Genomic DNA, 14,887 nt, shown 5'->3' on the forward strand with positions numbered 1-14,887 from the left:
ACATAACAAGCTCCCAGATCATGCAAGACCTTATGCGACAGTGTTTGGGTTTTATTTTGATGTTATTCTTGGGAAACATTTGAAAGATTTTGTGCCAGCAAGTGACATAATCAACTATGTTGCTTAGAAAAATTTACTAAACCAGTATTCTCTGTTATACATTTTATTCTGGTTCTTACTAGTCACACCCTGGACTGACTTCCATATCAGAGGGAATAATTATCTTGTTTAACCTAAGACTGTCAACACATTGGTGTTAGACACCGTATATTTATGATCTTTGTTGAAAGCGATGAAAATTGTCATGCAGATCTTTAAATTTTAGTAGCTGACAGCAGTGAGATACAAAGTTCATCACATCTGACAGCCTCATTTTTTGAACCGTTACAGCAGGAGTCGAAGGAGGAAAATTTTACTTTGGGGCACTGTCCAATACCCTAAGCCTTTCAGCACACTTGGCACAAGGGCGTCACAGACATTTGTTCAATGCACAAGTCTCACGTGGTAATGATCCGTCACCATAAGTATATTGTTCTTGACAGTGAGCAGTAAAAAACCACTGGCTGATGTGTTTTACATGGCACATTACCCAATTTCTTTCCACAGACTGATTTATAGAAGCAAGAATATTTGCTGAACATACCTTACGGAGACCACCTGGTGCCTGGCCCCTCACCCCTTTACTCAGACAGGTAACAGCTGTCTGTACTTATGGCCGGTCCTGGCTACAGGCAGGACACGCTTTGGAGTCCCTTCCTCTGAGAACCTACGAAGGTTCTCCTCACTAGTAGTTTACTCATTCCTGACTTGACTGCTCTCCAGGTTTCTACCTCCGTGTCTAGCCTCTTTAGGAGGCCCCCACAGTCTGTCCTTTGCTCCCCTCCTGGTCAAGGGCACATTTCCTCCTGTGTGAGCCAACCTCCTGCCCAAGAAGGCTGTTCTCATCCTAGTCCTTGACAGTCCTCAAACCTTTCAAATCTACCTGAACTCCTGACCTTGCTTGGTGCATTACTCCAAGCACAAATTTACAAAAGCAGCATAAAAATGCCACCTAATGGCATTTTGGACAAATTCAATTCTATAACGGAACAAACTAAGAGATGTAGTGTGATGGGGGGAGAAATGCATGTGGCTTGGGGTCAGACAACTTACCGTTTATGAGGTTGGGTCTACCCATGTGCTGGCTACGGCACCGTGGCAGCCCAAGCAGTGTGGCTCCCTTCCGGAAGGACCTTCCAGGGCCGATAGGCATGTTCAGGATTCACAGCCGTTAAGGGGAAGTTCAGGACTCAGCTCCAGCTATGTCTTTCTGCCTGTGCTCCTTTCACCATCCAGCCCTGCCTCTCCACAGTGAATCTTTAGATAATGTGAACATTTTGTTAAATGATGCATTCCCTCAGTATGCTTTGAGGTTTATAAAGTGCTTTCTCTTATATCTCATTTGACTTACTGAACAACTCTGTGAAGTATAGCTATCTCTGTTTTTACAAGAGAGAAAACAGAAGCTTGTAAGAAACTGATTTGCACAACATGAAACAGCCTGTAAGTGACACAATCAATATTCATAAACTTTTAAAAAGTCATATGTGTATATATAACACCAAGAACCCTTTAAGTGGGGTATGCTTGTATTGTTCACCCTGCTGAGTGTAGGGTCCACGTACAGTTTGTTGCAACAGTTGGAGACTTTCGAACAGTGATCCCCAAAGTGGACGTTTCTTTCAGTCCACTTCTAAATTTCTTCTGCATTACCTTTGGTTTATTCAGCCTATTTTTCTACCTGATTGCATAGCGTACATTCCACATCTGAACATACTAAATTAGACGTTATTTATCTACCTCAGAGAATTGTTTTACATTAGGCAACAAATAAACAAATAAACTCTCCTTTTATATGTGTTTTTTTCACATCAGAAATATTCTTTGCTCATTAGATCTTCAAGCTGATAGTACTACAGTGATAATATATCCATGTAGTATTTGACTTTGTTGTCATACATTTTCCCCAGCACCCCCACTGTGTGAGTGATTTATACATTTACTACTTGCATCCTCATTTATAGCTATTTTTTTTCTTTTCAGGTTTTGCGATGAAGGAACCTGTGCGGACAAAGCCAATATTCTGTATGCCTGGGCAAGAAACGCTCCCCCTACCAGACTCCCCGAAGGTAATCCTGAGGCCTTTTGAGTTGTCTTATATTAAACTGCTTAATTTCTGATTCCAGAGTACTTTTTACTATATGTCCTTTCCAATAGTTGGTAACAATGGTCTGTTCTCCCCTTTCACACTGCATCACCTGCTTTGTCTCGGGAAGTTTTCGTTTAGGTAGTTACTCTTGCTCAGCCTCCCTTTGGTAAGTAATTTGCTCGAACAGCAGTTTAGATAGAAAACAACCAAGTCGACCTCAAGCCACCTTTGGCCTAAGGCACATTGGTTCTTGACAGCAGTAGCTTTTTATGAGCCAGGAGGGCTAGGAATTAAATAAACTGCTGTTTCAGCAAACAGATTTTTTTAATAGTCCTGGAACCTGAGTATTTAATGTGATGCCAAACCTCAGCTGGCTCTCTGACTTCACCTCTAAAACTGTTCATAGCCTCCAATGTGTGAGTGAATTACTGGACTCTCTTTTTGTTGCTTAAATGCTCTTCGAAGTCAAAGTGCATGTTCGGTTCTGTTACAGAACAGGTCTGCCGTGGGTCGGGACAGCATCTTGTGAAGTACACGCCCCTCTCTTGCCTCCCTAACGCGTGTCAGCTCTAACTGATAATCTCTTTTGCTTTGCTTCAAATGAGCCTTGGAATTCTCTCTATAGTTTACCAGGCAGCCACTACCAAGCAAGTTTGGAAATTAATAAGGGAGTCTGTCATAAATGTGATGGCATTTTAAAGATCCATTAGTAGAGCATATAGAAAAAATTTCTTCACCAGTCAATATTTTCTCTGTAGATAATTTTTATCTTACTAGCCAACTTTATTAATTGTAAGACTATTAGGAATCCTTCGGAGTCCAAAAATTTATTGGCATACTAGACTTTGTAATCTATTTGGTAATGGTTTCCTCAATAACATTTTGTAGATAATCTGTTTTCATATGGAAAGAAAAGTAATTCTTCTGAGATGTTCCTAAGAAGTCTATTTCCTCTATGCAATGAGCAAACAATAATAAGTGTGAATATATGCAAAATGAAAGGAGAGAATGGGTTCATGTATGTCTGTTCTATAATCAAGAAGAGAATTTTGTTTTGCTTTATTCTATTTCTTTCAAAATGACTGAACTGTCCTCTTACTATACAAGTAATTACTCTGGTTCTGAAGTGGGAACTATGTATAGAATTCTATCAGAGCTTTGAGAAGGGTTGATATTGGAAGTACGAGAAATACTGAAATTCGATTATATTGGGAATTTTCAGTAAATGCCTAGTTTACTTTCACTTTCATATGTGATATGCGATTTTATTTACCTTTTGATTTCACAGATCAGCAATCTGAGATTAGCTCCATTGAGACCTCCACCTCTAATATGTTAATTGGTCATCTTTTGTAAATCTAGGTGTTGGATTCAGAGTTGGAGGAGAGACTGGAAGTAAATACTTCGTATTACAAGTACACTACGGGGATATTAGTGCATTTAGAGGTATGTGTTGAAATATTGGAACTAAACACAACTCTCAGTACTACACTGTCTAAAATATGTATACTAAAATGAGACTTGACCACACTTTCTGCCCACTAGGACTAACTACTTTTGTTTCTTTTAATTTGGGACTATGGAGAAATTTATTTGAGGGCATCTCTCTTATGCATCCTACTATACTTTCTCTTAATGCTGACTGTAAGGTTCTTTGGCTTTCCAATGTATTATTTTGTCTACCTGCTTCTGTTGGGGGATTCCTTCCAAGCAGCCTGGTCAAAGTATAGGCACTAGTAAATCATTGAACTCTCTAAGCAAGGCCTTGGGAGAGTCGGCAAGTGTTACAAGACCAGCGAGGTTCTCAAACACTCTGGCTCATGTCAGCACTTTATCTATAATCCACACTTTTCAATTCATGAACTCATCCATTGTCCACTGCCCTAACACAAAAATCACCCACCCCTTAAGACACCCACTGCTGAGCACCACCCGAGACACCTTTGCTTACCCGTGATCACTATGCATTTCATTTAAATGCTCTTTTCCTTATTATAGAATCCTCAACAGGAAGAAGGGGCCCTTTCCCAAGGCAACCTGGACTGGTGCCTGCTGTTCCTTCTGCTGTATTCAGTCAAACTCCAGTGGCCTTCCAGGTTCACACTCCTATGTTCATGGGAGTGTAAATATTAAGCAGTCTTCTCCTTGGCTTGTCAGCTTCCCGCTTGTCTTGCTGACTTACAAATATTCCCCCAAGTTCTCTAACCTATCATTTGTTTGCATTAACTAGCCTGATACATTTCCCTGTCCAGACATATTAGCTCTGTGTCCCACAGCTAAGTCCGGAAGTAGATTGCCATTTCCGCCTATGAAATGCCCTCTGGGGCCTTTGCTGAGATGCGCCATGGACTCTCGCATTTAGGGTTAGACAAATGATTCTTCCTCTGGGAAAAAATGTTGGAAAGAATAATTTTATGTAATTGAAAAATTATAATTAGTATTTTAGTCAGATATATTATCAATTAAACAAGCTCCTATGGGCCAGCCCATGAACCCAACTTCCAAATAAAGGTTGTTTTCACATTAAAAGCATGCTTCCAGTTATATATAAGTAGCTTTTTATTTTTGGAACAGAACCTGATCTTAAGTTGTTAACTGTCTGTAATGCTAAGACAAGGTTTTGTCGAAATCAAAGGAATAATTAATGTTCGTGTTTAAGGAACAAAGACAGAAATTATCTGTTCTAAAAATGTACTCTGTTGGTATCAGTAAAACAGGCAGATTCTAAGACTACTGGCTCTCAAAGCTTTGATAATACTGTAATTTTTCTAAAAAGGCAAAGAAGGCTCTCTGTGAGCACCCCCACTAGGTATCTGGTCAGTCCCACACACACCCTCCACTTTCTACTCTTTCTCCCCCTAGAAAACTCCCCGACTTCACTTTTCAACCTAACTTCTCTTGGCTTTGTAGCGTCTCCTAACAGATACTGCGGTGATGCCCTTGGGAAATGGATGGCCTATACGAGTTCTTAAAATATATTACTATAATAATTTCATTTGAGTTAATTTATTACTGATGAGGAATTTGCAATTTGTTTAATCTATAGGTAATTTTAAAAGCTCTGATAGTCAATGCATAAATATTTATAAAAGATTGATGAGAAAATTGTATATTAATTTTTAATTTTTCACTTTTTCTGGAATCATTTTTATGAGAGAAAATAGAAATGAGATATGAGACAGAAAGATGACCAGTTCTGCAATTCATAGAGCTTATTGTTGTATAATGAAAATATAAATAAAATAATTTGTTCATGTGATTCATTCAGTGGTATTAGATATTGTCTTGTGCCTTAAATTGTACGTGGCTTAGAATAGTAAATAAACACATGGGAAAATGTCAAATCTCATTAAAACAATAAGAGATCATTTTACATTTATTAAATTGGGGTGAGAGGCAATTGAATTATAAAACCTAGGACGGCCAGGGTTGTCATGAGTCTGGGGCAGTTTGGGGAGGTTTGCAAATCAGTGCAGTGTCTTGGAATGCAACTTTATTATATACATTTTATACAGAACATTAAAATCTTGCTGTGTGCTTTCATCCTAAAAAAAGAGATTTTTTTTTATTTTTTAAAAGCAGGCAACCAACCAGCAGTTATTTATGTACCACTGACTATTAATATGAAAAACCAGAAGTTAACAAATATCCCTTAATAGGGGACTAGTTAAATAAATGTTATAACAACAAAAATAGCTAAACATAAAATTTTATAGAGACTACCTAAGACTGTACGTATGCTTGTATGTTTCCCAGGATTATAAGGAACAAGGACAAGTAGGAAACAGTCAGTAAGCAGGAAAGACAGCATTGTGTGGATTATTTCCCTTTGAAACACAAAGCACTGTGTGTGTAAATCCCACAAGCAGAAGCACCAAGGCAAGTCCTTCAGTACCTGCCGTCGGTGGCTGCCTTCACACCCACAGTCTCCCGACAAAGAAGGGTCCACGCAGATCTCTACGGGCCTGGTCTGAGTTACCGTAAGGGGTGACTTGTACTTTAAAATGTTTCTGTGCTCTGACTGTACACATATCTCCAGGTACACCTAGAAGTGGAAAACAGGGTCATCATATCTTCTAATGGTTAAAAGTACATTACATAAGTTATAGACATACTAAAAATATACACCCGTGTATGGTCATATTAGTTCAGTGAAGATTTGAACTTAATATTATGAAAACTGTGGATGATACCTTAAGCACATAAATTGTAAATCAGAAGCAGACTAAGACGACAAAGAAATTACTGTACTCTTCTGAAAAGTGGGAACATACTTGCCCTAAGGGTCTGGGCTTCTTCCCACCCAGGGAAGGTTTTAGAGAAGTGAGATGCCTAGGACTTTTCTTTAATGGGCAGTGAAGGTAAACCAACAGTGAAGGTGAAATATCTTCTAAAGTTTGTCAAAATGTGATAAAGTGTCAGAGAGAGTATCAGCTAAAGCCAGCTGGGTATGCGTGGATTGTGATCTCTATTAGTAGGAAAAAATTGTGATCTCTATTAGTAGGGAAAAACTGCATGTGAGTTCTGTGGGATTACATGTAATGTTTGGGGTTTTTTTGCTTTTGTTTGTTTTGGAAGTTCTACGGAATGTAAAGTGGTGAAAACATCATATATAAACAGCCAACTTTATTAAATTCCGTGTCAGTCATGGTCTTACACCTGCACCGAGAGCACTAATCTTCCTGCCTGTGGGCGTACAGTATATTCCAGCTGGAGAGACAAGAACAAAACAGGGCATTTCTGGGCAACAATAGAAATGTGTTCCAGATATGGAGCCTATGGAAAGGTGGTGTGGACAGGTGTGCCTGGAAGGAGGTCGGCGCAGGGGACATAGTCTGTGAATGGCTCTTAGAAGGTGGAACCAGAGCAAGGATTTGGATGGTGATTAGAAGCCCCAAAGTAGACAGAGGGGAGGGGAAGACATAATCCAGAAAAGGGGGAAACCATGTGCAGGGACACAGGAGAATAAAAAGTCTCATGTCCATAAGGAGCCACAAATCGTGGTATTTGGCGTTACTGGAGTGTGAGATACAAAGGCCGAGGTGGCGAGAATTGAGAAGAGAGGTGAAAGGTGAGGACCAGACCATAAAGATTCTTGTTAGGACTTGATTCTGAAGGCATTCATAGTGCATACTAGCCAAGCAATAACCTGATCAGATCTTCCCTCCAGTCCGAGGCTTGAGGGCATAGAACTGCTACTCCTAGCTTTGTGAATAAAGGACTGTGGCTCTAGGAGACCACAGGGGACCTGGGTTGCGGCTCAGGAAGGCCAGCATGAATTAGCATTATTTTTTTTAATGTAGGCTTTCTATAAATTAGTATTCTTTGTAAGACAGAATGTAATCTTATTAGAAATGCAAGTCCCAAAGAGGCAATAGTGTAGTGCAGGGGTTGGGTGACCAAACTGTGGGAGCAGGTGGCCTGGCAGTGGCACTTGCTGGTTTGTTGCCCTCACCAGGTTCCTACCCGCCTGCCCACCTCGTCTCTGAAGTGGCCTCATAATGGTTCACATAAATGTATCTGGTAAGTGCTCAGTAAATGCCAACTAGAATCATTCTAGTTAGAATTTAGGATTTAGGATTTAGAATCAATCTAGTTAGAATGGTTCTAACTAGAATGAGCCTCTAAAAGGCTTCCAAGGGATATAAATTCCCCTAAATGCATAGTTGTCATAGTTGCCCACAACGTGGAGAGTATGTTGGTTACCTCTCAGTGGTGTTTTACTTCTTGTTATGTTTAGGCACAGAACTGTGTTCACATCTCTCACATTGCCAATAGAAGTTTCCTACTTGTGGTCTGTGTCCTGTTTTCCCCAGTAGTTTTTGTTATTTGTAGTTCAGTTATACGAAGAAACTCCAAGATTAAATCCCTGCACTTAAGGAGGTTAGAATGGTGGGAACTAGAGATTCCACCTGGTCTTTTTTTTCCCCTTCCTGTGTTTTTCCAACAAAGTCTTGTTCCAAAGAGAAAATTCTCCTGAGATTGCTGCAAAATTTTGCCACATTTCTTATATATGTCTGACCCAGGGGACTCTCAAGAAAACTAGTCTCTCCTTTCGAGAGTGCCTGGCATTAGCTTACCAGTCTCCATCTGATTTCTCAAACTGGAAAACCCATGCATCCACCAACTGCAGTTGGAACTAATATTCTTAAAATCGAGGTGAAGATATCTTCCCAAGTGCAGAAGCTCTGACTCTCTTTGGGTTGGCAAAATTCCCAAGCTGCCTAGTATCCTTAAGCTCTTGGTTGCATATAGGAAAATTAGCAGGTGTTCTTCATGAAGAATACAGACCACACACACACACACACACACACACACACACACACACTAACAGGTCCTTAGGAGTTTATAGCTACCAGATTTGTTTTCCTTAGATTGGGTATTAAATACTTATGTTCTAAATAAGATCAGTGATATGTGGGGTTATTTTCAACTCTCCTTTATATGAGCTCTAAGAAGTTTTATCTCTATATTCCTGATCTCATATTAGTAACATCACATCATGAAATTCTGGTTAGAACCCTTAGAGAATGAATCCTTTTCAATAGCCAAGTTTTCCAGAAAGCTAAGTTTTTTTTTAACTCTTTAAGTACTTCAACTTTAGAGCATTTTGGCCAGAAATCCTTCCCAATTATGGCATGTGCTTAATGAAACTAGAAGAGTTGGTATATGTTAAATGCCTGCAGCTGTGCCCAGCATAGAATAGACTGGCGATAAATGTTAGCTGTCTTTCTTACCCCTGGCCCTTTTCTACCTAATGATGTCCCTCATAATTTTAGGAAGAGAGTTTTTCCATTTCACTGGACTTGCTGCCTTTTTCTATCTGCTTTTCTATATTTTCTACAGCTTCCTCTGTTGTCAAGCTACCACTTCAACTCATTTTAATTCAGAGTGTCGCATGGAGGGAGGCAAAGATGAATGAGAGCAGATTCTGCCTTCTGTAGCTCACCCGGTGGAAACAAACAAAACAATCACTGTAATCACATGAGCCAGCACGCACCCAATGCAGTCAGTGAGAGACAGGGTTGAAAATCAGGCAGGACCACCCCAAATTTAGAGAGAGATCTTATGTTGCCAGATTGATTTCCTATAAGCACCCTTCTCCCTTGTTCTGCATTGATGCTTTAGGTGTGGAATCTGTGTACCTAAGTTTCTTATCATTGTTTGTAAATTAAAATAAGAGAGTCTGAATTGAATCCCTTTAAGGGAATTTTTGAATAAAATCTTGGGAATATCAGTGCCCGGGCTTGGTGACTTTCATATTTGAGTTATCCTTACCCTTTTTGTACTGCTCCATCCTGGCTATGTTCTGTTTAGGGGTGGCTTCTCAATAGCTGTTCTGGACAGATGAGTATTACTACTAGACATAGAGATCACTTTCATGCATGCACACTCCCTACTCACACACATACCAACAGCCAGAGTTCCTGCCACACCACAGCTGAGGGAGTGGGAGAGGGAGCCAGGGGGCCTGGAAACAATGGCAGGCAGGCCAGAAAACAGAGGACTCCCTCGGAATTCTAACTCCACTGCATCTCTGTCTTACAAGAGTACTGCCAGGAAGCTATTGGAAAAAGCTTTGAAATTGCGAGCCCAGGAAAAATCCCTTGCTAATGCATTTCTGAACAAGATGGAGCATAGATCAGTGGCAGGGCAGCCACATTTAAAGTTATTCATTCCAAGATAAACCAGACTGCTGTGACTTCAGTGTAAGCATTAGAGTGCTCTTGACTACTCGCTCTCTGATTGCTGAGATAGCTGGAAACTGGGTGGAAGATTGCTCCCTATTGCTTCCCTTGTTGTCTTCCCTAAATCTGTCCTAGACTGTACATTTCCCAGTGAGATATATAAGCCTGCTTTTATTCACTCCTCTCCAAAGTGAGGGATACTCTGATCAGAGTGTTTGAACCCAGGATTTTCAAGTGCTCTGGAGTACTTTTTAAATGAAGAATCTTCTTGGAAATTGCAGATATGGAGGGTGTGGTTAACGCCTCTCCACTCCCAAGGAGACGCCTGAAGGCCACTGAGTCTCTACAGTGACAGGGAGACAGAGATGACACCCTTCCAACCCTCCCCCTGACCATCCCTGAGTAGGACCCTGATGTGCACTTGGTCCAGCAAGCCTCATCTCTTTCCCATCCTCCCAGAATATGACAGTCAGTTCTCACCATGAGCTTTCATTTTAGGGTGCATGTAATGCTTCCAAGTTCTCAACCCAGGGACAGCCACCTGCTTACACAAGCCTCATCCTCAGCAACCACAGAAATGTGGTTCCAGGAAAGGGGTGCTTTGCCTGTTTCCCTTTTCTCTCCCCAGGCCGCTCATATGATACCCATGTAATCAGCCAGTCTTCTTTCTTCCCTCCCCAACTTCTACTTCCTGATTCTCTAATAGTCCTTAATATAGCAGTGCAAATTTTATTTAGATACTTTGGGCCAGATATGGTTTAGTAATAAGAACTTAGAATCTTTTTGAAAAGCACTGAAGTGCATAATTTATATATTATATTTTATCACCGTTGGCAGTCTGAGGTACTGTGTATAATCAAATACACTAATATTCCTATAGAAAAAGTTCAAATAGTCACACCGTAATGGATAAATTAAGACCATAAATAGCTCCACATCCGCTCAGATGAGATTTTACTGTCAAAACATTATGAAAAGTCTTTAGCCTTTTCAGATTTCAGAATTGAAGAAAGTCCCAGTGTTAGAACAATGAAACCTGTTCCTTAATATATGAGCTATTAGTTCAAATACTAACCCTGATTGGAGGATTCTGGATGAATATGAATGTTTTCCTATTAAAATAACCTCTCTCAAACTTTATTTTTTCCATTTTTGGAAATACAGAAAAACATTAAAAATAAAAGTTAAAAAATTGTGATATCTTACTTTTAATAAAAATCTATGATCTGTAGTATGAGGTGATGGCTGCGCATGTCTGTGAATATACTAAAACCATTGAATTGTAAGCTTTAAAGAGGTGAGTTGTATGGTATGTGAATTATATCTCAATAAAGGTATTGTAGAAAAAGTATATTATTAAAAAGAATAAAATTAGCCCTAGTGGGTGTGGCTCAGTGGATTGAGCAGGGGCCTGTGAACCAAAAGGTCACCAGTTCGATTCCCAGTCAGGGCACATGCCTGGGTTGCAGGCCAGGTCCCCAGTTGAGGGTGTGTGAGAGGCAACCAACCAATGTATCTCTCACACATCAATGTTTCTCTCCCTCACTTTTTCTCCTCCTTCCCCTGTCTCTAAAAATAAATAAATACAATCTTTTTTTAAAAAAGAAAAAAATTATACTACCTTCTTTGTTTCCACCTCCCTTTTCTACCCACCATCCCCCCTTTCCAGGTAACTACCATTTATGTCTGCCAACTTTTCCTATGCTTATTCCTACATTTCTCTACATATACACAGAAACCACGTATGTGAACATAGGCAGTTTTTTATTTTGGAGACAAAGATCAGATCACACTCTCACAGATCTGCACCTGCTGCTGTTTTTAACTTAATAATGTACCCTGGGCATATTTCTAAGGCAGTACATATAAAGTTCTGCATTATTTATAATGGCTGCCTGGTATGCTGTTATGCTGATATGCTATAATTTATATATCCTGTCCCCTACTAAAGACATTGAACTTCTGGGTTTTTGCTGTTACAGCAGTGTGGTGGTGAATGTCAATGTTAGAAATGTTTTGGGTGACCACGTATTGACACTGCACAGTAGATTTCTAGAAATGGGATTTTTGGGTCAATGATTGTCTAAACTTTAACCGATTCCACCAAACTTGACAAAACAGTTTTTCCAATTTACGGTCCCCTGCGCATGAGCGAGGCCCAGGTTGTTACCTGCACTGGATCTCACACTTCAGAATTTTTGCCCAGGGTTTACTGAAACACAGGAACTCCTCTACTTGCTTCATTAAAGGATTTGAATTAGCTGGAAGGTCTGAGTGGAATTACTTCTAAAGTACATAATCTAGGTCAGGATTTCTCAAAATCAGATCTAAGGACTACCTGCTCCAGAATCTCCTTGGAGTGCTTATTAAAATGAAAATTGCTGGTTCCAGCCAGACTTACTGAATTAGATACATGGAAAGCAGAGTCTTGGCAGCGGTGTGCTGGGGATCTCATACTGACTCACAAGAGCCAATAATTAATTTTCAGGTCCTTAATGAGCTGATTGTTCATTATAGCCATCATTAAAAATAAAGGCAATGAATACTCAAAAATCATCATCTAATTATTTTACTACCGTCTGTGCTCTGGAGGGCGTTATAGCAATTGTATTGAAATGGTGGAAATACTATAAAATGGTGTTAACTGCTCATCTCTTCCCAACCCAGTGTTCAGTGAAATCAACCATGGTGGGAAAATTGACACCACGGAAATTGACAAATGCTGCAAATCAGTGTTTGATAAATTATTTTGTTGGTCATTTGGATTTAAGGAAATTATGGAAGAGATGTTAATATTGCAGATTATTGTGAGTAGCCAAAAAGTTGAGGGAATATTCTTCAAGTATTTAAAAACTGTTATCCAATATAACAAAGATTCTGCTCACATCAATATGAGCAACTGCAGTTCCAACACACGTCTCTGTTGTTTCGCTAAACAACAGAGAATATCAGCAAACGTTCTCGTCTTAACCACTCACTCATCGATTCCAACCACAGCAGAAACTTTTTAAAATGATTCTATGATATTCAATTGGTTATATGTAATTTAAAATGAACAGTATTATATATTTCATTATTTGTAAATTATGCACTACACATTTTTATATTAAAAATATATAGTAACATTTATATATATACACATAGGCATAGTTTTCCAGAGAGCCAGTACACCCTACTGAGCCCAGGATCTGAGATGTTAACAAGATGCCCAGTCGATTTTTATGCAAATCACAGTTTGACAGCTGAGGCTCAGATTGCCCTAGTAAGGACTGAAGTTACTTCTGTATCTTCCCCCTATAGTATAGGTACATCACGGCAATCTCCTGGGGCTCGAGACATGAAGAGAACAGTTTGCATTTACCAAAATAAGTATAATTAAATCTTAATTCTCTTACAAAAAGGGAAGTTTTGAAAGAAGAAAATGCATTTAATTACTGTCTGATTATTCTAGCACTTTATTTTACTTAGAAATTTAAAGGAGGGTTTATTTTTATTCTTAACTTTTTCACAAAATTTACTCTTTGTATTTTAAAATGCCATAATGGTAGAAGCCACCTACAATGCATGTAAGACTTTCTTGGATACCCCTTCCCTATATATAGGTAGGCAAATGTTCCTTCTTTACATTTAAGCTAAATAAACCTTTTTGAAGAATGAGCAAAAAATAGTTAAGTTGTACCCCTTCTTTTTTTAATTTAACCTTTATTGTATTTTTTATACTACCATGTAGTCCCCTTATACTCCCCTCCCCAGCAGTTGCCACACTGTTGTATGTGTCCACGAGTCCTTTTCCGTTTTGCTCAATTCCTCCACCCTTTAAACTACCCCCCACCACTTGCTGTCATCTGCTCTCCATCCATGAGTCTGCCTCTGTTTTTTCTTGTTAGTTCCATCTGTCCATTAGACTCCCCATATGAGTGAAATCATATGGTATTTGTCTTTCTCTGACTGCCTTATTTCACTCAGCACAGTGTTCCCCCAGTCTCCTTAAGTGGAATGTTTGGGATGACAAGGACTAGGCCCTTAAAGACAGAAACCATGAAACCAACCTGAAACGAAATGATTGGCAAGAAGGTAACATTCACCTTGCATGAAATTCCATAGCCATAGCCTCTGAGGTCTTTCCAGATAGAGGGAAGAGATGGAGACATGGCTGAGAAGGCATGGTTGAAAGGAAGCAATGACATTTATTTTATTTTCTCCTGGGGAAAAAAAGGAGTAAAAACCATAGATCTGGGATGTTGTAAACTAATTTGTTTCTGAAGTACTTGTTTTGGCAGCAGAGATTGAGTCTCCAGGGTAATTGCAGGAGGGCAGTGTGGTGGGAAAGTATTGTCTAGCCCAGCCCTTCTATTTTACAGAATGGAAATTGATGCTTAGAAAGGGTAAGTGACTTGCCTAAGGTGGTATAACCACTAGACCAATGCTATTAAAAACTAAAAGAATTTAATGTTGGATTTCTACTTTGTATATGTGCCAAAGTTCATGTCCTAACGATATAAAACAAGTAATAGAGTCTGTGTTTCTAAAAGTCTTTTGAACCTCTGGGAATGGAGAGGAATGAATTGATTCATGTACAATAGAATAAATATGAATAAAGATGGAATCCTTTACCTCATCTCATTTAAGCCTTTTCATTCTGATGTGTTAAGGAATCCACTTCCCTTATCTGGTAAGGATATCAGGTTGCTTAATAACCCCACTGATTTCAGAGTGGTAGTCGGATGTTCTCATTCTTTTCTAACCTTCAGTATGCACAAGCAGCTTGACGTGAGTCATGGGAATGATTTTAGGACTATTCAGTCTTCTCAGAGGATCCAAAAGGAGCCTGTTTTTGAAGTATTCTTTTCTCTTGCCAATCTCTTCACATAAATATGAGTGCCCTGATTCTCCAGCTTTTGCATTTCAACTTTGCTAATCATGTTCAGTATGGAAAACTAATGATCCTTATTCTCATTCATTCCATGGACACCTGTTTATTCTGATACCTAAATATAGTTATTAAGTATCA

At 39.3% G+C, this 14,887-nt stretch overlaps 1 protein-coding gene across 14 annotated transcripts in view; it reads left to right on the top strand.

Annotated features, from left to right (window-relative positions):
* PAM (peptidylglycine alpha-amidating monooxygenase) overlaps nt 1–14,887 on the top strand; it is a 277,949-nt gene that overhangs the window by 183,943 nt on the left and 79,119 nt on the right. For 13 of the 14 annotated variants that reach the window (XM_037032081.1, XM_037032083.1, XM_037032084.1 and 10 more), the window contains 2 exons: nt 2,083–2,168; nt 3,551–3,634. In XM_037032081.1, the coding sequence (XP_036887976.1) occupies nt 2,083–2,168; nt 3,551–3,634 (170 nt within the window). Of the gene's footprint in view, nt 1–2,082; nt 2,169–2,546; nt 2,605–3,550; nt 3,635–14,887 lie in introns of those variants that run through there. The other variant, XM_037032092.1, reaches the window with a different exon arrangement.

Source organism: Sturnira hondurensis, unplaced genomic scaffold (assembly GCF_014824575.4).
Source record: "Sturnira hondurensis isolate 20B ecotype Veracruz unplaced genomic scaffold, ASM1482457v3 Scaffold0021354, whole genome shotgun sequence".
NCBI classification, from domain to species: domain Eukaryota; kingdom Metazoa; phylum Chordata; class Mammalia; order Chiroptera; family Phyllostomidae; genus Sturnira; species Sturnira hondurensis.